Source organism: Aquarana catesbeiana, linkage group LG03, assembly GCF_042186555.1.
Source record: "Aquarana catesbeiana isolate 2022-GZ linkage group LG03, ASM4218655v1, whole genome shotgun sequence".
NCBI classification, from domain to species: Eukaryota; Metazoa; Chordata; class Amphibia; order Anura; family Ranidae; genus Aquarana; species Aquarana catesbeiana.
Window position 1 is genome coordinate 618,835,680 of NC_133326.1, and position 24,602 is coordinate 618,860,281.

The 24,602-nt window shown below is 42.2% G+C and overlaps 1 protein-coding gene across 1 annotated transcript in view; it reads right to left on the reverse strand.

Annotated features, from left to right (window-relative positions):
- ANK1 (ankyrin 1) overlaps positions 1-24,602 on the reverse strand; it is a 402,733-nt gene that overhangs the window by 46,664 nt on the left and 331,467 nt on the right. Inside the window, 12 exon segments of the mRNA XM_073622316.1 lie at positions 303-476; positions 1,102-1,233; positions 6,068-6,142; positions 7,750-7,834; positions 10,946-11,065; positions 16,031-16,156; positions 18,166-18,287; positions 18,290-18,393; positions 18,669-18,765; positions 21,940-22,144; positions 22,252-22,463; positions 22,610-22,764. Of these exon segments, the coding sequence (XP_073478417.1) occupies positions 303-476; positions 1,102-1,233; positions 6,068-6,142; positions 7,750-7,834; positions 10,946-11,065; positions 16,031-16,156; positions 18,166-18,287; positions 18,290-18,393; positions 18,669-18,765; positions 21,940-22,144; positions 22,252-22,463; positions 22,610-22,764 (1,607 nt within the window).

Genomic DNA, 24,602 nt, shown 5'->3' on the forward strand with positions numbered 1-24,602 from the left:
GAAGGCTGTCAGATGGCTTCTTTGTTATATTGAGTGATTTTTTTCAAGCTAATCTTTAGCAGATTGGTGTTTTCTGTTCAGTGTGTGATCAGCATAAGCACAGGGACTCTGTGATGTGCGCAAACTGCAGCAATACTGTGTGGGACAGCCATTAAAAATGATCTATCTATCTTCTAATGTAAATCACTTTAGATAAGTACCCCTTATTTCTAGGCTTCCGTGCCAACTATGTATTGATAAATACTGATAAATACTACCTAAATATAACTGAATCCTAATGAGGACCTTGCATGTTAACGTACCTGGTGATGACCCCCAGGGGAGTGTACCATTCCTCTGAGAGGGGGAAATAGATCCATCGCTGTTTGTGTAGCGGCGATCTCCCATTAAACTCCTGCTCTGCCGTCCTGAACCTTCCAACATGGTGACAATTTCATTGCGGTCAACGTTACGCAGAGCTGTGTATAAATCTTCCACTGTGTGAAATATAAATGTTATAAAATAACATAATAATATTTAAATAAATATAAAATAAAATGGTATTTACCACTGATCTACAGTCTGTTTCTGTAATTCTGCTCCATTTAAACAAGCTAAGCTGTAGACCAAACATCTGTATGTACATAATGTCAGCCATTTCTAGTGAGGCACCTAGGCCTGAGGAGGGCTACAACAGACCAACTACCCCTTTACAAACTACCTATAAATCCTTTACATATAATTCATCATCTGTACATTTTGCTACAACTTTTCATAGGGAAAAATCTATATGCAAAAGATGTATAATAAATGTATGGCTTTTCTGCTGCCTGTGTGATCCGTCCCATAATCTCCTGTAATTGTAAACATGGAGTTGGTTCTATTCAATTTCATCTTAATGTGTCCACGGAAGGAATGAGCCAGGCCACCATTGCTGTAGACTGCATCAGTATGCAGCTTGCCACTTCAATCAGAAGGAATGATATCAATGAGTCAGGTTGGGGGTCTCCATGTTTGAATAAGGATAAGCAGTGTTCTATCTGTGACACCTTTAAATTGAGAGGAATTCCCTGGAAAATATTCAGCCCCAGCAGGTAGAATAATGGTTGTGAGTGTGCCTACATTTTGCATTAGAGCCTTGCCGTGATGCCCAAAGATGCAGTAAGGCCGCACTCTGCTCCAACAAAGAGTTGGGGTTTTCCACTCGAATCCTGTTGATGTCATCCATCTCAAACTGTAACTCACGAGCCAGTTCTGTAAACAGGAAATGGTCAGATTTGTAACTGGAAATTATGGCCATAATAGACTTAAACATTTACATATCATCAAAATACATGGTAACGTTCATCTTATAAATATATATTTTTTTATTTTAATGTATGTTATACTCTATTCCAGTATTCTCAGCTCCAGTCCTCAAGGCGCCCCAACAGGTCTTGTTTTCAGGCTTCCCATTTACACAGGTGATTTGATCAGTTTCACTGCCTTAGTAATTACCACAGCCATTTCATCTGAGGGAAATCCTGAAAACATGACCTTTTGGGGCGCCTTAAGGACTGGAGTTGAGAAACACTGCTCTATTCTATGGCCATACAGAGACTGTAGGTAAGCCCAGTCCAGTCGCGGCCCGTCCATACGGGGTGCAGGGGCGCGGCCCCCCTAATTCATGCGCCCGGCCCCTAATCTACATACAGGGCGTGGATGCATGGATTCCAATTTTGGGGTTTTTGTTTTTTTCAGAAGCACATGATTAGAGCCTGAGGCTCTAATTGGCTTCAAAAAAGGGTGGGCTCGGGGTGCAGAGCACTGCGCCCTGAGCCCACCCAGATGTGTGGCAGTAGCAAATTACTATTCGCTATTGTCTTCCTGATTCACCTCCCGGCCAATCAGGAAAATCAGGAAGCGGGTGCTGAGACCTGACTGGCTGAGAGGAGAAACGCTAGTATTGGAGGAGAAGCGGTAGAGGAGGAGGAGATGCAGAGGAAGCCGCTGTAAAGCCGAGGAGGAGGAGACGCCACCTGCCACCTTGAGGAAGTGCTGCCTGCGACCTAGTTGGGGTAAGTGTGGGGCTGGTGACTGACCAACAGAGGGAGAGGAGGGTGCGTCTGATCCGACTGGGACTGGGGTATAGTGGCAGGTGGATTGTTTGCCCCTCTCCCCCCAAAAAATATAGCACCAGCCACCACTGGTCCAGTGCCTAAAGGCTAAGTTCACCTTTGAAACATGTCAGATGTCACACCCCCCGCCCATTGCTGTCACATTTAAAATCGGCCCACATCATTCAATTACAGGGATCTGTGAATGAAGAAACTACAAGTCCCATCTTCCACCGCGGCAGATGGCTGGTAGTTCTCAATGGACTGCACATTTACTCTTCCTCCAGCTTTCTACCTGAAAGCCTCTATAGAGGTAAGGACAGAAAGCTGGAGGGAATGTGTGCAGGAACCTGACATTGCACCCGCAATCTCCTGATTGCGGATGCAATGCTTTGCAAGCTCCTGTAGGCAATAATAAATGCACATATTATCTTCTGCAAAAAAGATGTGCATTTATTATCTTAAAGGTAAACTTATCCTTTAAATGTGGTGCCTTACTTTTTTTTTTGGCTTGCTTCCCCTATTCTTACCCGAAAATCTTGGTAATAACACACTTCCCACACTCGAGTGACAAGGCTCACTCCTCCACTGTATCTATGAAGGAGCTATTGTTGCCATTAGGCTACTCTCCAGATTTGGACTACAAACACATCTTCCTAACTTCATCTCCATTACATGGTGGGGAATTTGTACCTCCCTGCCAGTATGATTATGTCTGATTTATGAATGTCAAAGCAGTACATAGTTTTGCATGGAAATTTGTTGTTTTATATTAGGCCTGTCATTCTTAGGAATAACTCACTTAAATCTGTCCAAACAAGAGTCTAGTAGACATCCCGGGTATGATAAAGTTTGAAACACGAAATCATAAATTATAATATAATAAATAACTATGAATAATTTAAAAAAATAATAACATAAAAATAATACGTTTTATTCAATAATGTAATCAAATCAAAAACACAGAAATGTGTCCAAACAAGGGTGCAATATTACTAGTCACTGTAATACTAGACACTGCATATTGGTTTAGTAAACATCCCGGGTATGAAAAATTTTGAAACATGGGACTGCACAAAGTCCGACGTCACAGTCAGGACAATGGAAAACGTCCTTCTACGTCAAAAGTGGTTTTAGACCAGCTAGAAAACAGTGATAGTGAATTAGAATCACTTGCAGAATTGAGCGATAGTGATTTGTGGGGAAATTCGTCATCAGATACTGAAAGTGATGACAGCGACAATTCTGCGACTGAGCTCAGTGCTGCATGATCCGTACCACAGTCAATAGAGCGCCATGTTCGCACATCATTGAGCTCAGTCGCAGAATCGTCGTCACTTTCGGTGTCGGATGACGAATTTCCCCACAAATCACTATGGCTCAATTCTGCAAGTGATTCTAATTCACTATCGCTGTTTTCTAGCTGGTCTAAAACCACTTTTGACATAGAGAGACGCTTTTTGGATGCCATGGACGTTCTCAAGTTTCCTGGCAGAAATAATGGCAGAAAGAATAGTAAAAGTGCATGCAGGGCACTGGACAGAACTGAGGTGAAGTGATTTGATACAGTACAGATTACAATGTATTGTGTGTGTTATGTGTTTTGTACTTTTTTGAATTTGCCCATGGACTCCGCCCCCATGCGTTGCGACGCTCGCAGGGAACGGAGCCCGGAACATTGATACATCGGGCGGAGGATCCGACCAGAGGATACAGTGGGAGGACATTGCAGGATCCTAAGGCCAAGGTAAGTAACTGTACCTGGATACTGCGATGTAATCCCAAGTGTGGCTCAGGGTTACTGCTTTTGGTACTGACAATTAACCCCGAGCCACACTTGGGATTACTGTTAGGGAGTTTTAAAAGGATAGCTTGGAATAAAGATACCATTGTTTCTCATTTAAAGTGGTTGAAAACTTTTCAATATCCCCAGTGGTTTGAGTGGCCTCAGATGATACACAGAGATTAAACACATCTTCCTACATAAGTTGTACCTGTTTATCTTCAGCCCTCTCTTCTCTACATCCATTCAACGTGCTGAATTTTAAAGCTTGTTGGAGAGTTCAGAAAAAAGGGGGCAGAGAGCTGAAGTCACACTGCAGAACTCAGTTAGGAGAGCTCTGACAGCTGCTTGGAGGGAAGGGACACACTTCCCTCCACACAGTGCACAGGAACAGAGTTGAGGCTGCCAATCAGCTGGAGATCCTTCCCCTGTCACCTTTTTTTTCTTGGTGTCAGGAAAACTTGTCAGAAGTGATTCATGGTAATAGCAGAGGAATGAAGCAGCAGACAGAAATGACACTTAGTGCTCTGTATTGAGACAAGTACACACTATAGAGGGATATGCTTTGTTCATATTTCATGTCTGAGGTTTACAACAGGAAGTGACAAGTACACTACATTTCTTATGCAGACAGAAATTTACTAAAGACAAAGATAAAGTAGGCTGTTTACTTTGCAAGCGCAGCTGCTTTCTACAAGGAAATTATCCCCAGATCTTAATAAATGTGGTGAAGCTTAATTTTGCAAAGAATACCCAATTACGTGCAGAATACCCAAAACAGATCTTTTGCCTGCACATGATTAGATGATAAAAAATCAGCAGAGCTTCACCTCATTCACTAAGATCTGGAGATAATTCACTTAATAATAATAATAATAAAAATAATAATAATAATTCACTAAAGGTTCCCCTTTAGTAAATCAACCCCATAGACTGGCAAAGTACTAGGCTCTTCTAAAAAACCTATGCATTGTGGCTTAGATTTTCAAGACAGAGGCCTACTAATTAGACCCAATGTGCTTCATAATTTGTTAGATAATTTTCATATATTTCCACATATTTAGAACCCAGTACATGAAAATCATTGTACTGGGGGATCTCATCTGGAATATGCAGTTCAGTTTTGGGCACCAGTTCACAAAAATGATATCGGGGGAACTGGAGTAAGTGCAGAGAAGGGCAACCAAACTGATAAGAGGCATGGAGGAGCTCAGCTATGAGGAATGATTAGAGGAACTGAATTGATTCTCGCCTGAGAAGAGGAGATTAAGGGGGGATATGATCAACATGTATAAATATATAAGGGGTCCATATAGTGAACTTGCTGTTGAGTTATTCACTTTAAGGTTATCGCAGAAGACAAGGGGGCAATCTTTACATCTGGAGGAAAAGAGATTTAGCCACCAAATATGGAAAGGTTTCTTCCCAGTAAGAGCTGTGAAAATGTGGAACAGACTCCGTCAAGAGCTGGTTCTGGCCAGCTCAGGAGATTGTTTAAAAAAAGGCCTGGATTCTTTCCTAAATGTACATAATATAACTGTATACTAATATTTATAGGTAAAGTTGATCCGGTGAATATTCGATTGCTTCTTGGGGGATCAAGAAGATTTTTTTTTCCCCTTGCTGAAGGAAATTGGATCATGCTTTATTGTGTTTTTTTTTTTTTTTGCCTTCCTCTGGATCAAATGAGGGTATAGGATTGTGTATGTGTGTGTTTTTTTTTCTGTTGATTGAACTGGATGATCTGGTGTCTTTTTTCAACCAGATTAACTATGTAACTTTATGTAACTAAGTGCTAGAAAATGACACATAACAGACAAGGTAAGGAGACAGATGACAGCGGTCTACAAGTTCTGTCATAGGCGATAACAGCATCAGCAATGTAATAAAGCTCTCAATTACATTAGAAGGAGATACAACAGCTGGATTAAGTGGCTATATTCACAGCTATGAGAAGGCTGTGGGACAGCGCAGTTTTTTACAGAAGCACATGTAACATATACTTTGATCTTGTAAATACTGTTAGACATATGATGCATGATCAAGGAAATCTTTGATTATCCACCTGTCACCACAATTTCTAGGCTAGGCACCCTATCTTATACCCGTTACAATGAATGTCTATCCAAAGTATTTTTTTCCCCATTTAGGACAGCGTAGCAAAGAGTTAGATGCTATGCTGTGTTTTTATTCGTAAGTTTGTACTTACCGGCCCAGCTGAGACCCAAGTGCTCTGATATTACAGCCATCTTCATGTCAACACGTTCAGTTCCACTAAGAGAACCTGGGAAGAAAGAAATATGTAGGAGACATTGAGAAAGAAGCAGAATGGGAGAAGCCAAAGAAGGATAGAGGGGACTGTAGACAGCAAAAGTACATAAAGCCACAAGGGCCAATCAAGTCACGTCATTAAAGGCAGAACAGTAAAAAAAGACACCCTATGTATAAAATTTTAAAGAAGAATTTCAACACAAGAGCTAATGTAAAACAAAAAAACATTTCAATTTAATAAGCCATTACTCACTCCTGGTAATTGTTTCTTTTGCTATTAAAGTGAAACTAAAGTCTTATTTTTTTTTGGTTAGAAATAACAAACATTTTATACTTAACTTCCCTGTGTAATGGTTTTGCACAGAGCAGCCCAGATTCTCCTCTTCTTGGGTCCCTCCCTGGTGCTCCTGGCCCCTCCCTCCAGAGCAAGCAGCCTGCTATGGGGGGCACCCAAGCCAAGCCCCTACTCTGTGTATCCATCCAGACAAGGTGGCTCGGCCCCGCCCCCTCTCTCATCTCACTGGCGCACTGACTTTGATTGACAGTAGTGGGAGCCAATGATGCCCGCTGCTGTGTTTCAGCCAATCAGGAGGGAGACTCCCCAGACTTTTTAGCTCTTTTGCAACATCACTGGATCGATAGGGAGCTCAGGTAAGTATCAGGGGGCTGCTGCACACCGAAGGTTTTGTATCTTAATGCATAGAATGCATTAAGTTAAAAAACCTTCTGCCTTTACTCAACTCAATTTAAACCCTTTAGGTTTTGGATAGAGAACAAGGGATACGACCTTAAAATAGACTATGTATGCTGTCTGTATCCCAACTAGGGAGATTTTCCTTACTTACTGTTCTGTCTGATACCCCCCACCTGGACAGGAAAAGATACAAACAGCAATTAAAAGCTGAAAGAGATTCTAACCCCCACCCCCCATCAACTTTCTACTAAATGAAACAAAGTTTTTATTGCTCTCCATGTGTTAATCTTTGTGTTCCTGGTAGATTTCAGCTGTTTTGTTTGTATAGTTATATAGTTATCAAACAGAAAGTGAGAGTAAAGCTTCAGTCAGTATGGCAGTTACCAGTCCACTTTTGACCCGTGTGTTCAACTCCTCGCCCAACAGAAGCTGGTCGTGAGAACGAGTCTGCTGGAAAACCATCAGCAGATTGGCATCCGCTCAGCACTTGCAGCCAATGACTGCAAGCGCTGGCAGGTGTATTCTGGCGTGGGAGGGCAGCCCCCCTGTCAGAACACAATAGCACAGCGGGAGAGATCACTGTATTAACATTGCATAGTTAGTGCAGCGACCTCCTCAGTTTTTTACATTCAGCCCACTGGGTTGAATGAAGAAGAACTTACTGTGTGTACCAGGCTTAAATCTCTCCAGGAGCAACACAATCAGCAAAAAACTCTTGATATTGTTTCCAACACTTCCTCACTCTTTTCAAAACTAGAAAAAAAAGTTTTGGCTGTAGTCTATCATTAGCCATTAGTTATGTTGCTTTGATTCTTCACCTGTTGTTACCCTTCATTGGCTATCTGGTCAAAATGTCTACAACTCCTGCATTGGTTATCTGCCCCTGGTCTTGCTACACCCTTCATATGCACCATCAATTCTCTCACCTCTTATGCTGTCATTCAGAAGGCTATACCTCTCTCTTAGGGCCAGCGGAGTCAGCGTCCTCCTTCTGTCAAGGCTGCCGGGAGTCTGTGATAACAAAACTCAGATTTATACAACTTCACAATTCTTCAGTATGGCACCATTTATGAGCCTACTGAGTAAAGCAAGTTAATTATGTACAAACAGACTAACAATGATTTATAACCAACCAGAACTCAGTTTACTAAAGTCAGATTGGTGAAAGGTTAAAGTTGCTTGGTGCTATTGGTTACAGCATTTCCCACATTGCTCTTTCCTCTGCTGTTATAATGCACAGGTTCTCAAACTGTAGTACATATAGGCTAAGGGGAGGTTCAGATGGTTCCTCTGTTTGCTAAATTAAATTCATGTTAGCAGTACAGGGTTTTAGCAAATAATAAATAATATAAAAAATACACTTGATAAAGTATTTTTCGTTACTTAACGGCCCAAGGGACTTTTTGGAAAACATTTATATGCAGTTAGAGGCTACTGGTAATTAATTTTTCATGTTAAGCAGCCTTGTTGTAGGATGCACAGACAAAACAAGCTATAAAAGATATAAATGAACACAAACACTGCACATCGTGGGTAAAACTACGTAAAACCTAATGTTTGGTTAAAATAAGATAACAAAGGACTGGTATGCTGCATCAACAGCCTAACATGAGACAGGTAGATTATAACAGGTACATGTGACATAAAATAAGAAAAGGAAATGATGAAGTTGGGGCAAGTGGAAACCTACATCCCTTCCTTTATTTCCTAGAATTCAAGCTACTGGTTTTCATTTGTTTTCATAAGATGGATGGATGCACATTCCTCTTGGCATATGCAAGCGGCCAATAAAGGAGCTTTTCACTGGAAAGTTGGAGGAGGTAGGTAGCACTAAGTTCCAAAGGTGGTAGGTGACTTTTTGTCAGCCAACTTGCCCTACCTTATTTACGTTCCAGCGCTGCTGCCTTCAAGCTCTTCGGCATTGACGGTTGTTGGATGCCTGTGCCCCCCTGAAACCATGTTGTGGTTCAATCCTCCAACTTCTACGTCACTGCTTTGTAATAGGCTCTGTATGGAGTAAGAGGATGGAACCACGGTGCAACAGGTACAAAGGCATCCAACACTCCCAGAGACTTATGAAGGCTGAATTGCTGGAATAGAGGAAGGCAGGATACTTATTTGCCATTGCATTATGCATTTTGACCCTATGCTGAGTCTTGGCTTGACAGAGACCCCAGATAGGGATGAAATGCGCAACTGCTATGGTAGGTTTAAGCACAAAATTGCCCCTCACCATAACCAGTCCATGCATGGATGTATACAAGTGAAAGCCTCAGCCAATGCCGCTCCTCGGACCATTTCCCTTAACATGTTTTGCCCCACCCACCAAGGTTTAATCATAAGGGTGACCTCTATGATTAAGCCCCGGCGGATGGGATGAAACATTTCAGGGGGCGTGGCCCAAGAAGTGGCATTGACTGAGGCTTTCATATGTATACTTCCATACTAGGAATAGCTATAGCGAGCGGTGGTTTCATGCCTAAATGTTCATTGCTCACTGGATGAGTTTTTCTTACGCTTGCATCCCTGCTATCCTGAGTGCCAGTGAGGCACTACACCTCAGTCTGGAGTGGTACCACCAAGCACTAATGGCCTTATTGCTATGGTAGGTTGCTTCAGCTCATAGTAGCAGGAGTGCCTACCATACTTATGGCAAATACGTTTTTGTTCCCTATATGGACTATCTGCCTTCTGAGATTATTTAAATAAGTGTATCTACAGCACATGTTTTGAAATCCTTGTTTTGAATTGGGTATGGAAGGGTTAGAACCTCAGTCAACTCTCTTCTATGGGTATACACACACACTGTTTAACATCTGATAACAAAAAAGTCTCCTCAAGGGGACACAATTTAAAACCGAAGTTTTAATCTGTTCCTGCTCTAACTAAAAAAAACAAAAAAAAAAAAACAAGTTTTCCTGGAGTAGGGCTGCACAAAGACCAATAAATATGCACCTTTGAGATATAAAAGTCACATACTTTTACAGTTTACTAGAGCCATGTCTTACATTCTGGCTTCATCATGGTTTCCATCATGTGCTTTGTGAGGAGGATAGAAAAAAACTTGCTATGGTTATCAGTATGTACTTTTTTTTACTGTGTGCATCAACTGTCTCTTGTCTGAATGACACATAAATTAATCGACAGCAGGTTAGAAATACCCTAATTTACAGCAGCCCTGAAGTGAGATAAAGATTGAAGAACTAAAGGGCAATATAAGTGGGAGCCAGAAAGGCATTGAAGTAGAACTAAAATCAAAACTTTTTTTAGCATTTTGGATAAAGAGATGTAACCCCTGACAGTTTTTTTTGCCATCTGTGTCCCATTGGGGAGATTTCTATTCACTTACTGTCCCATAGCCAAAACAGGAAGTGAGAGGAAATCCCTGCAAAGTGAGGGAATCCCTGGATGTCACCAGAAGAAATGTCCCTGCTGGAAGATTTCCCCTCAATTCCTGTTCTGGAGAGAACCCAACATTTGGGATTTTCTTTCACATTTCACTTTTGGTAACAGTAAACAGGACAGACAGAGAGGGTGAATTTCCCTACATGTGCACTGACAGCAATTGAAATCTGTCAGGTGTTCTATTCCCTCCCCACTATCCAAAACTAAAAAAAAAAAAACAACTTTTCAGCTCAATTCAAAAATAGCTAAAACATCAGGATAAGTTAACTTATTTACAAGAAAGTGACTGTTGTTTTCAGCTGAGTTCCATGAGATTTGAAAAATTACAGTCAAATGGCTGAAAATAAAGATCCTTATCCCTAATTAAAGCTTTGTAAATACTGTGTAAGGTGTCTATGATAAAGTAAGCACAGAATTTCTTTTCAAGAGCCCCATTAGGGGTCTTTGGTGAAATATCAGGGGTCTAAACAGGGGGAATCTGCAACACACAGGGTGATAAGGGTGTGCCCAGGCACACCTGGCGCACCCTGTGCGCACACCTATGATTTACTTAATGTCCTAATCTGAATGTTGTCCAATACCATAAGATCATATATATGCCAAAAGCAGAACCCACCATCCAAAAGGGAGCATCCACTTACACTTAGTACACTTACTCACAGTCGAACTGCACTGACATAAGGAGCTCATCGTAAAATGGCAGAGTGTTAGTCTCACCTGTGTGTACTGTGGCATTGTGACATTCAGGTGGCAGAGCACTTGCTGGGACTGTTCATATTTCATGGGTTTGCGGAGGAAGGAGAGAGACCCGCATGGCTCCCGACTGCTGTCCCGTACCTAAGTGATCACACACACACAAATGCAAGAGTCTTATATACTGTATATATGAGCAAGGAAGATGATGTATTAAAACTAAAGTAAAAGTTAGCCTAGGATACTACTCTTTGGGTCTTTTAAATGAATTAGAAAAAATGTGAGCACAAAATTCCTAATTGAAAAATATAAATGAAAAATGTAAAGTATAATAAACAAAATCACTGTCAATATCTAATAAAAATCATATTCAGTAACTGGTAAAAATTGTAAAATAAAAGTTGAAGTGTAAATCCCTAATAAATCAAGCTACTGTATGTATATTAAAAATACATAAATGTGTTTTTAAGTGTATTTTTAGTACCTGCTTTTAAGGAATATATATAAATTTGAGTTTTTATGCCCCAAGTTCAGCTTTCAAGTATATGTGAACTCTTACTTTGCAAAACAACGCATTTGATTTAAAATAGAAATACAAGGCAAAATGTTTGTGTATAAACACACACAAAAACATTTCAACTGCATAAGGGGCTTAGAGAGCTGGGGTGGAGGCTGCAGGGGGGCATGTCAGCAGGAGGCAGAGAAACAGCAGTACACTAATATTTCCAGTGATTCGTTGACCGGGGGATGTGACAGTGCAAGTCTGACCATTGTAGGACAGGCAGGCTGTGCTCCCAAATAGAATACAAAAAACTGACCATGCTGGTATGGATGTGGTTCCATGCCTGGGATGGTCAGTTTGAAATAGGAAAGCAGGGGGACTGGCAGGCTTACCAGTTATTTCACACAAAGAAAGAACTACAAATAGAATAGGATACTTTTTCATAGAAGTACATGATAACACTGACACATAACAGGAACAGGCAATGTTGGAGTAACATACACTTTAATACTCATTTATTGTATACACAATATCAGGCAAATATGTAAAACACAAGGACATAAAATCAATCACATAAGAGATGTGTGGCTACTATGTTTATAAAACTAACTCCATTCATGACTGCTGAGGCGCAATGGGCCTAGGTCCCAATTAACGTAACACAATGGGATCAAATCCCCCACCAGCCTTGCCCTTTACCCTATTAAAATAGACACTTACAACCATTAGGTTGGAAAGTGGAAAGGGCAAGGCCACAGCTTTATTAAATTCCAACACATAACATGTAAACATATTTAACCAGTGCCAGTCACAGTCGTACTGTGAGCACTCAACCAAAAGAGGGAAGTGGGGCCTGTCCTTTATATAAGTGCTGGACAGACAGCCTATTTCCAATTTTCCATCAAGGGCATAGCCCATTGCAGCAACTTTAACTGCTGGTAAGGTCAAGAAACCGCCAAACCGCAGCAAGCTGTGACATACTATAACAGAGGAAAAAAGGGGGCGGGAGTGTGGGCAGCTCTTCCAACCGACTCTTCCGAAAGACCCCAGAATTCCCTGGGGCACACGTTCCCTGAGCTCAGGCCCATCCCATCCCCATGTTACAACCAATCGTTCCCCTTGACCGACACCTGGCCATGCCCCCATCAGTCAAGGCTCTCTTTCCCTAGGGACGGGGCTCAAGAGGCCTTCAATCTCTGCAGTGTTAGTTGTTGGCATAATTTTACAGCATTGTTAGTTGCACAGTCTGGCACAGGTGCCACAACAATCCTTAGTCTTCTCCATACTTTAGTAGTAGAAAATATGTGCTGCATGGGTTGTAATCAGGAACAGTACTTAATAAAGTGCAGATTATGGAACGGGTTTTGTGAAGCCTTACCCTGCTGCCTCTCCATGTCTTTAGAGCAGACAGAGCTGATCATTGTAGATCAATAGTGATCCAATCACTGGTTCATAGATCCGTATCGTAGTGTTGGTGTCTTTGCTAGAGAACAGCACTCTTGTGCTTAACTTGAAAGGTAACCAGATACACTGTTTGACGCATTTCGGAGGCAGAATCCTCTATTGTAAATACCATGGCTGTGGATGTGGTGGTGGTTTTTAGCATTCGCAATGACTGATATTATGTAAATACAGTATATTTGTGTTGATGTAATGGCTTTGATTTACTAAAACTGGAGCGTGCAAAGTAAGGTGCAGCTGTGCATGGTAGCCAATCAGCTTCTAACCTCAGCTTGTTCAATTAAACTTTAAAAAAAAAAAAACTGAAAGCTGATTGGTTTCTATGCAGAGCTACACCAGATTTTGCACTCTCCAGTTTTAGTAGTTCAACCCCAATATGTTTATGATAATATACAATAAATAGGTTTTAGGGTTGCAGAAACTAATTTGTATTTCTAATCTATGAAATACACTTTTCAATAAATGTTCTAAAAGTGTGTCTCCAGAAACATTCCACTGATGCAAGCTTTTAAAAAAAAAAACTACAGGTACAGTTTCATGAAAATAACTGAAGCCATCCAAAAGTCTTGATCACAAAGATCCTGCCAGACATGAAGTTAGATCCTAACTTCCTGTGGTAGGCTGACAAACTAGTTCCCCTGAAATAGCAGGAGAGAGGGGGAAACAGCAGGCAGCTAGTCTGGGAGGGTACTGAGTATTGGGAGTTGCTGATTATATAGGCAGGTATTTTCTAGTCCAGGCAGGGCTGACAACAATGCTTGGGATTTCAGTGCAGCAGAGGCACCGTTGTCAGCCCACTTCAGAAAGTAAAGAGTTTACTGAATTTCTGGCAGGATCGCCAGGTATTTTTTGCTACATACAATCAGTTTCGAGAGACATAACATAGGGAGATTTTGCATGTATTGGAGTCATGTACTCAATTGTTTTTTTTAAGTTTTGCCCTAACAGACACTTTAATTGCACTCCACATGTGATGAAAGCTTCGGACATACAGTGAGGGGAAAAAGAATTTGATCCCCTGCTGATACGTTTGCCCACTGACAAAGAAATGATAAGTCTATAATTTTAATAGTAGGTTTATTTTAACAATGACAGACAGAATAACAATATTTTAAATTGATTTTCATTTTAATGAGTGAAATAAGTATTTGAACCCTTCTCAAAACATAACTTAGTACTTGATAGAAAAACCCTTGTTGGCAATCACAGAGGTCAGATTTTTCTTGTAGTTGGTTTGCACATATTTCAGGAGGGATTTTGCCCCACTCCTCTTTGTAGATCCTCTCCAAGTCATTAAGGTTTTGAGGCTGATGTTTGGTAACTCGAACCTTCAGCTCCCTCCACATATTTTCTATGGGTTTAAGGTCTGGAGACTGGCTAGGCCACTGCAGGACCTTAATGTGCTTCTTCTTGAGCCACTCCTTGGTTGCCTTGGCCTTGTGTTTTGGGTCATTGTCATGCTGGAAGACCCATCCACGACCCATTTTCAATGCCCTGGCTGAGGTAAGGAGGTTCTCACCCCAGATTTGAAGGTACATGGCACATCGTCCGTTTGATGTGGTAAAGTTATCCTGTCCCCTTAAGAGAAAAACACCCCCAAAGTATAATGTTTCCACCTCCATATTTGATAGTGGGGATGGTGTTCTTGGGGTCATAGACAGCATTCCTCCTCCTCCAAACACGGCGAGTTGAGTCAAAGAGCTAGATTTTGGTCTCATCTGACCACAACACTTTCACGCAGTTCTCTGAATCATGCAGATGTTCATTAGCAAACTTCAGACGGGCCTGTACATGTGCTTTCTTGAGTGGGAGGACCTTGCGGGCGCTGCAGGATTTCAGTCCTTCATGGCGTAGTGTACCAATTATTTTCTTGGTGACTATGGTCCCAGCTGCCTTGAGATCATTGACAAGATTCTGCCGTGTAGTCCTGGGCTGATTCCTCACTGTTCTCATGATCACTGAAACTCCACGAGGTGAGATCTTGCATGGAGTCCAAGACCGAGGGAGATTGACAGTTATTTTGTGTTTCTTCCATTTGCAAATAATCGCACCGACTGTTGTCACGCTCTCGCCAAGCTGCTTGGCGATGGTCTTGTAGCCCATTTCAGTCTTGTGTAGGTCTACAATCTTGCCCCCGACATCCTTGGTCTTGGCCATGGTGGAGAGATTGGAATCTGATTGATTGCCTCTGTGGACAGGTGTCTTTTATACAGGTAACAAGCTGAGATTAGGAACATCTCCTAATATAAGCTCATTACCTGTATAGAAGACACCTGAGAGCCAGAAATCTTGTGGATTGCTAGGGGATCAAATACTTATTTCACTCATTAAAATGCAAATCAATTTATAACTTTTTTGAAATGTGTTTTTTCTGGATTTTTTTGTTGTTATTATGTCTCTCACTGTTAAAATAAACCTACCATTAAAATTATAGACTGATCATTTCTTTGTCAGTGGGCAAATGTACAAAATCAGCAAGGGATAAAATACTTTTTTCCCCTTACTGTAGACATTTCTGTGTATGTAAATTTAAATTGATTGGCAGTAACATTCTGCATCCAACTATCATTTTTTTAAGAAGACAAATGTGTTTTGTGGAAGGGGTTATATGAGGACAGGGCTACATGCAGAAGGGAAACTCTACAAATGGGACGGCATGAGATAAATAGGAAGCCTCGCAACCACCATCAGATGCATTCCTCTCTGCGAGGTGCGGTGATAATCAAGCCTTTGGCAATTTTCTTCTAAAGGAAGCAGAGATGGGTTCTCTCCTGACCACTCAACATGCATTATATATGCACTGCATTAATTATGTATCACTCCTCCATTATATTACAGACTAAGTCAACAGAGGCAATATATGGGCAGCTACAGGGCTGGAGGGTAATGGAGTGCTGATGCCCAGTAGGGGAATGGACCGGGGTATATTTATTGCTGCTATGGAAAACAATGAAGATAGCAAATCCACTTCTGGAAATTAAATAATGGATAGCGAACAATCCTCCAGCAGCACAAAATAGCAATCTCAGGCTCAGCTTGTACTTTTCAAGAAACTTTAAAATCTAACTCAAAACTTTTAATAGCCGTGTTACTATGCATTCTGAAACTGATGATTTTTGTCTGAGAAATAAATCACAAGGTGTCACCTTAATGGGCAGTGCAAGCCTGTTCTCTTTAAATGCCTGGAAAGTAAAACTCCGCTGCTGTGTTGCTTTCTTTAAAGGAATAAGATTTCCCGACAGCTCCACAAATAGCTGCGTTCCATCCATCACCTGTAAACACAAAGTTATAATATAACCGAATCTCGGTCCATGGAACAACATCATACCTTTGAAAAGTTTTCTCACTGCTGCCATTTAAAAACACTGGATACAATATGTATACCTTAAAATCAGAATATCAATAAAAAATTGTCATTAAATGTATCCTGTGAAATGAAGAGGAAGGTCGGGTTCCAGTAAAGTCGTAGTCTGTGGTGACACCATGTGTAAGGATAACTGTACTGCTATTTCTGTATGAAAATCCAGGGCTTTAGTGGTGCAGGAAGATTCATAATGACTCCCAATGTGATTCAGTGCTAATCTAAGTCCAGTGTCTCAATGTAATGACATGTTTTTTCCTATACTGTTACTATATTTCAGTGTCACTGGATGCTTCCTCATTTATAGATACTATGTACCAGTATCACTAGATGCTTCCTCATTTATTGCTACTATGTACCAGTGTCACTAAATGCTTTCTCATTTATTGTTACTATGTTCCCGTGTCACTGGATGCCTCCTGTATTGTTGTTACTATATTCCAGTGTCACTAGATTCTTCCCCATTTATTGTTACTATGCACCTGTGTTACTGGATGCTTCCTCATTTATTGTTACTATGTACTAGTGTCACTGGATGCCTCCTATATTATTATTACTATATTCCAGTGTCACTAAATGCTTTCTCATTTATTGTTACTATATACCCATGTCACTGGATGCCTCCTGTATTATTATTACTATATTCCAGTGTCACTGGATGCTTCCTCATTTATAGTTACTAAGGATCCGTGTCACTGGATGTTTTCTCATTTATTGTTACTATGTACCCAGTACCCATGTCACTGGATGCCCCCTGTATTATTGTTACTGTATACTAGTACAACTGGATGTTTCCCATTTTACTGTTACTATATACCACTGCATAAATTATGTATCACTCCTCCATTGTATTACAGACTGAGTCCATGGAGGCAATACATGGGCAACTTCAGGGCTGGGGGGTAATGCAGTGCTGATGCCCAGTAGGGGAATGGACCGGGGTATATTTATTGCTGCTATGGGAAACAATGAAGATAGCAAATCCACTTCTGGCAATTAAATAATGGATAGCAAACAATCCTCCAGCAGCACATAATAGCAATCACAAGCTCCCCTGGATGTTTCCTCATTTATTGTTACTATGTACCAATGTCACTGGATGCCTCCTGTATTATTATCACTGTATACCTTTACCACCGGATGTTTCATCATTTATTGCTACTATATACCAGTGTCAGTATTTGCATCCTAATTTATTGTTACTATATACAGATTTCATTGGATGCTTCCTCATTAACATTATTATTACCATATACCTGTGTCATGGATACTTCCTCATTTATTGCTACTATATTCCAGTGTCACTGGATGCTTCATCATTTATTGTTACTATGTACCCATGTCACTGGATGCCTCCTGTATTATTTTCACTCTATACCTTTACCACTGGACGTTTCATCATTTATTGTTACTATATACCAGTGTCAGTGGATGCTTCCTCATTTATAGTTATTAAATGCCAGTGTTACTGGATGTTTCCTCGTTTGTTTTTACCATGTACCCATGTCATTGGATGCCTCCTGTATTATTGTTACTATATACCAGTGTCATTGGATGCCTCCTGTATTATTGTTACTATATACCAGTGTTACAGGACACTTCTTCATTTAGTGTTACTATAATCCATTGTCACTGGATGTTTCCTCTATAATTATTACAATATAAAAGTTTCACTCAGTGTTTCCTCTTCTATGTTATAAGTGGCACATGAGGCCCGGTATTTACTGACTGTGTAACTTGGGGCATATCACTTTTGGTTGCTGGGGACAATACATAATGTTCCCTGTGTTATTTATAGGGTGTCTCGATGTCATGGAATGTAATCCATCAGAAAGTTCTGATAGCTATGTGTGACGTTTACTCACTGCTCCCAAGTCTCTTAAACATTATGCTTGGACTACAGACAGAAATCACATGTACCTCAATGTCCCGGCTGCGTGCCACCTCTGCGAAATTCTCATGCTGTTCCAGTGTCTTCTCCAGTTTATCACCCGTCATGCAATAGCAGCGCAGACGTCCTTCCCGCCCATCTGACATTTTGCAAAGACCACAAATCGGGCAGTGTATGGCACGGCACTGAGCTCCCGGTACAGCTGGGAGGAGAAGGAAACAGCCTCGGCAGTGCGAGGACAATCTGATAGCCAAAACCTGAAGCGATAACATAGGTTGGTGCAGAAAATATACAATGATTGTGCTATTGTATAAAATATGGGTTTTATACAATAGCATAAAACCAATAGCAACAATGTTAGACAGGGATTAGCAACCATCAAAACCCCTAACAACCACAAAGAGGCTTTCAATGAGAAGACTATTGAATAATGATTTCTGGTTGCTATAGGTTAAAGCACATTGCTCTCTTTTATTAACTTAAGAGCTCTTTGCTTTAGCCTACCCCTGAATCTCGGAAAGTTATTGCTTACCTGGCAGAGACGTTGGTTGTAAAGTTGGCACATTCATTGGCATATATTAATTTTGTAGTTCCGGTTATGTCTTCCCATTGAGCAGGAGCTGTTCCACCTGTCAGGAAACAGAAGAATATGCAGAATAGAGAAAATACAAAGGACCCTTGCACTCCCAAATAATATGAGGCATAGAATTCGTGTTTAAGAATACATTATATTGCCAAAGTTTGTTGATACCTTATTGTCACACTTATATGGGTTTGTTGCATATTTTAAAACCAAGGGCATTATTATGTCTTTGTCCCTCCACCCTCATCTTTGCATCTATAACAGACTCCACCCTTATGGGAGGCTTTTTACAAGTTTTTGGATTTTGTCAGTGGAAATTTGTGCCCATTCAGCCAAAAACACTTTGAGGTCAGGTACTGATGTTGGACGAGAGGACTTGGCTTATAATGGAATTACAATTTTTCCCAAAAGTGTTCAGTAGGATTGTGATCAGGTCACTCAAGTTCTCCCACACCAAACTTATTAATCCATGGGAGAGATCTACTTAATATGGAGCATGCAAAATCTGGTCCAGCTCTGCATAGAAACCAATCAACTTCCAGGTTGTATTGTCAAAGCTTAAGGGGATTGTAAAGTCTCCAGGTTTTTCACCTTAATGCATTCTATGCACTATCCTTACATCAGATTCCACATAGCCCTCCTTACATCACAGTCTGCAGAGCCCCCCTTACATCAGAGTTCTCAGAGCCCTCCTTACATCACAGTCTGCTGAGCCCCCTTACATCAGAGTCTGCAGAGGCCCCCTTACATCAGAGTCTGCAGAGCTCATCCTTTCATCAGAGTCCACAGAGCCCCTCCTTACATCAGTGTCTGCAGAGGCCCGCATACATCAGAATCCACAGAGCCCCCATTACATCACAGTCCGCACAGTCCCCTTCCATCAGAGTCTGCAGAGCCCCCCCTTCCATCAGAGTCAGCAGAGCACTCCCTCAATCAGAGTCCGCAGAGCCCCCTCTTCCATCAGAGTCCATAGAGCCCCCCCCTTACATCAGTGGCTGCAGAGCCCCCCCTTACATCAGTGTCTGCAGAGCCCCCCCTTACATCAGTGTCCGCAGAGCCCCCCCTTACATCAGTGTTCGCAGAGCCCCCCCCTTACATCAGTGTCCGCAGAGCCCCCCTTACATCAAAGCCTGCAGAATTTCACTGTAAGGGGGGGCTCTGTGTACTCTAATGTAAAAGGGAACTCTGATGGAAGGAGTGTTCTGGGAACCCTGATTTAAGGGGGTGCTCTGGTGTAAGGGGAATGCTGTGGACTCTGGTGTAAAGTAGGACTCTGATGTAAGGAGGCCAAAGCCCCCTTTACATCAGAGTCTGTGGAGCACCCCTTAAATCTAAGGTTCCCTTACATTATTGTACTGATTCAGAGGCAGGAGAGATAAGGGGGGTGAATGGATGGATGTGAGCTCACTCACCCCAACAAGGAAGGAGGCTCACGCAGTCTGCATATCCTCCATGTTCATTCTTCATGCTGTTCCCGACTCCTGAGCTTCCCCACCCACATATCCCCAGCTTTCCCACCCACACACCAATCTGATTGGAGTGTAGGCGGGGCCGTGGGCACACACAGGAGGACAGGGGCAGGAGGAGGAGGAGTAGATCTAGCTCTTTCTCTCCTGTCCACGCGAGGCGGGGAGTGAGCGGCTGTCAGTGCTGGCTCTGTCTGGGCAGTGTAAGTGAGAGTGTAACAGACACTCTCCGCTTACAACTGCAGCCAGTAACCCCGCCGTGGATCCGCAGATCAGCTTTTGGGCCCCCCACAGCGTCGGAATGCCAGGGCCCGGTCGCATATGCGACTGCTGAGACCCTGGTAGTTCCGCCACTGTTTCCAGCAACGTGCACAAGCCCAGCAGCTCCAGCCGCTGTCTCCGTCCTCATTGGATAAATTGATAGCAGCAGAAACCATTAGTTTCCGCTGCTGTTAATCAAATCCAGTGACACGGGAGCAGGGTCGAGTCCTGCTGTCTGTGTCAATGGACGCAGCAGCGGGAATCGGGAGCACACCCGCACAGGTACCCCCATGGAATACGGCTCTCCGTGGGGGCACTCAATGAAGGGGAGGAGCCAGGAGTGCCAACGGTGCATCCCAGAAGAGGAGTTTCGGGGCCGCTCTCTGCAAAACCCTTGTACAAAGCAGGTAAGTATAACATGTTTGTTATTTTTATTTTTAAAACTCTGAATCTTTACAACCACTTTAATTAAACAATTAATTGGCTACCATGCACAGCTGATTCTGAGTGCTCCAGTTTTAGTTAATTTCCCCCCTGATGTATATATGAAGCAGTCTTTGTGCAAAGGGTTTACAGTTATGCTGGAACAGACAGGTGCCTTCCCCAAGCTGTTGCCACAAGGTTAGGAGCACACAATTGTTTAAAATGCCTTTGTATGGTAGCATCTACAGTACTCTTCACTGGAAACATCTGAACTCAATAATATGGAGGGATATCCACTTACGTTTAGCCATAAAGGTAGGTGTAACTCAACTGTGTCCACAACTTTTTCCTGTACAGTGTATGTGAAACTAGTCTAGTGTTGCTCTTGACCACTGGGAGGAATCACACAAGATGCTGACCATACATGCTTATTTTTATTTTTCTAGTGTGCTGGATAAAAGATACTAACAGATTTCTTCATCCACACAAGGTCGATGGCGGAATCCTGGATCATTGTATTCTGACAACACCTGTGGTTTCAGCTAATTGGCTGCAGTTGCTGATCTTTGGAAATTTTTGGGACATGTCCCTTCAACAGAAGTCAAATAAAGGAATCACATACTGATCGAAATTTGGCTGGTCCCTACTGGACCAGTCGAATTCGGTCAGCGTATGGCCAACTTAAGAATATATACACAGTGCATCTTTACTGCCCATTTTGTAGAGCCTCCATCCCTTTTGTGCAGTTATGAGATTTGTTTATCGGCTTATAGATTCCTGTCTTTCAGCTAAGCTGCCTCATTAAACTGATGCAAGTTGCAGATCAACAACCAATTTCACTGTAAAACAGAGAATTTTCTTATTGCTTTCAAGATGGTAGCAAACAGAAAACTGAGATAGACAAGTGGCAGTTAAAAAAAAAAAAAATCAGAAAAGTAAACAAGAAGAGTTCTGAAAATGTACTACGGGCAATATTGTTGGCTAGCAGCTGGAAGCAGCTTGAAGACAACTTTCTTGGATGCATTAGTTGTTGGTTAGTAAAACCCTTTAACACTACAGGTACTACCTACCTGTTACACTGCAGAGCAGCCTCAAACTGGTAGTATCTCCTTCACCACTGTCCCTGGGACTATCTTTCCAAGATGGAGGCAGGGGTATGCGCAGTCCTATTGGCCGATGAAATTTCCTACGCCTTGGTTCCACAGTGACAATAGGGCCAAATGTTGCTTGGTTGCCTAGCAACCGGGACACTAGCTCATCTGGCACAGGTTGAGCCTAGACAGATATGAGATATTAAAATGTATTTCCTATGTCCTCCTTAATACATTCCAGCACACAATATAATAAAGAGGGCTCACAATGAGTGTGTCCAGGGCACTTACTTGTAGCGAAAGCTTCACTTTCTTGGTTACAGCTGTTGGTGGGAAGGTGGCTTGAACCAGGGGTACTAACCGGCTTTTCAAGATTCCCCCTTCTGGCCCAATGAGCTCACAGTCCTGGCAAACCCGGGACATGATCACAAAGTAAAGTGGGAAGTCGGTGGTGACAATACGGCAAAGGCGCTTCTTGTGCAACTCCTCTTCACTCTCCAGCTCTGTGGATGGACCATGCAAAGTTGGCATTGAGATCGATAAAGGACTTAACTCCAGTAACATAAAAAAGAAGGTTCAGTATACAACAGTGGATTAAATGCTACAAGCAGCTTTGAACTGTTTGATCTCCACTGTAGACAATTTATACCTTCATCCATGCCACTCAGCGCTTCCTCCAGATATTCCTTCCCATACCGATTCTGGTGTTCCTTCCACACAGACCCATTATCGCTGCGCAGTATGACCAATTCTCGGTCACCACGTCCCGCTGATGAAAAGTGGGGTATCTCTACCACCACTGGGCTAGAGCAGAAGAAATGTATAAGACACGATAGACATGGTTATGAAAGGAATGTTTTGCTGTCGTAATTGTTCAGTGATGTTCACTTCTTTTGGGCCCCAACTGTTACATTGCTTGCTAAATGTCAAGGTACTCAAAATAGCCAATGAAAATATCAAATGAATCTGTGGGCACTTATACAGTACCTATGTGTATAAAATCGCAGATGATGACATGTCCTGCTTGATGTATTACTTTGAGGCCCATTGTGGTACCCTTTTTATAGGTTATCAACTGACATTCACACAGCAAAAAACATATCTGACCCTTTTTCCCAATACACCCTTATACAGCGCGTGTGCTCTTGGATGTATGCATTGTAGAGTGCTGAGGGTCAGGAGTGTACTGCATGGATGAATTTTTGGGGCTGTTGAGGGCTGCATACCACATCCAAAACACATGCACATCAGGTATGTGCAGCATGAATGCGCATTACAATGCACACACATAGGTGTAAAGTCAGCCCTAAACCGATTACGTAACTCTATTTAGGGGGAAGCAAAAAAAAAAAAAGTCAATATGTATTCCTTGTAGGAATCCAGTGCAATGACAAAGAATGCATGAATAATGTATAATTGCAAGGTCCTTTGTTTAAAAGCACATTAACTGGATTAAAATAAATACAAAGTATTGAGATTTATTTATTGATCTACTATATTGTGATTTTAACAGTCCATTTGTATAGGTATATAATAAATGCAGCTGCATGTATATACAGTATACACAAACCAATGTCCAAGGAAGCAAAAACTTTTGACATCACCTACTGTCCCTATTTAATCACATCCAGACCCTAGAGGACGTACCAAGCCAGCTGATGGCTTGCTCTGATGGCATGCTCTGATGGCTTGCATATGGCTTGCATAATCAGGTTAAAGGGTTACTAAACCCTTGTTTTTTGTTTTTTTTAATCCTAAATAATCCTTCACTGTGCAGTTGGTTAAGCACAGAGTGGCCCCGATCCTCCTCTTCTGGGGTCCCTTAGCGGCCCTAGTAGCTCCTCTCCTTCCGAGTCCTGCTTCTGCATCTATTGACACAGAAAGCAGGACTTGGCCCCACCCCCCGTCACCCGCGTTATTGGATTTGATTGACAGCATCGGGAGCCAATGGCTGTGCTGCTATCTATCCAATCAGGACATGAGACACCAGCAAGACAGAGCTCGTCCCCGGGGAGAAAAAGACCGGGTTCAGGTAAGTATAAGGGGGACTCTGGGGGGCTGCTGCATGACAGAAGGTTTTTCACCTTAAAGCGGAGTTCCGACTAAAAAAAAAAAAATTAAAAGTCAGCAGCTACAAATACTGCAGCTGTTGACTTTTAATAATTGGACACTTACCTGTCCCTGGGTCCAGCTATACGGGGGAACGAAGTCCCGCTCGTCTCCCCCTCCTCTCTGCAGCACCGGCATTGACACTGTCGGCTCTGGCTTCACAGCTGGGCATGCGTGAGCCTCGCTGCAATCATCTGGGACCTGTGACGTGTCCCAGATGATTGCCGAGAGGGAGGTGAACTTACTTCCGCCGCCACGGTGCCCCGGGAGGAAGTGGGAGGTGGAACCCTCTAAAAAGAGGGTTTTTGATCCCTCCCCCCAAAAAAAAAATGACATGCCAAATGTGCGGCCAGTTTAAGTACAAGCTGGCATGCACTGTTTGCAGCAGACTGAGAGGTTGAGCTCACAGTGCCTCTCCTTACTTCTTGTCAGAGGCACTAAGCTTAACGACTTGCTGACCGACTCCTCTACATATACGTCGGCAGTTTAAAGATGGATATCTCGGTAACGGCAGCAGCTGCTGCCACAACCGG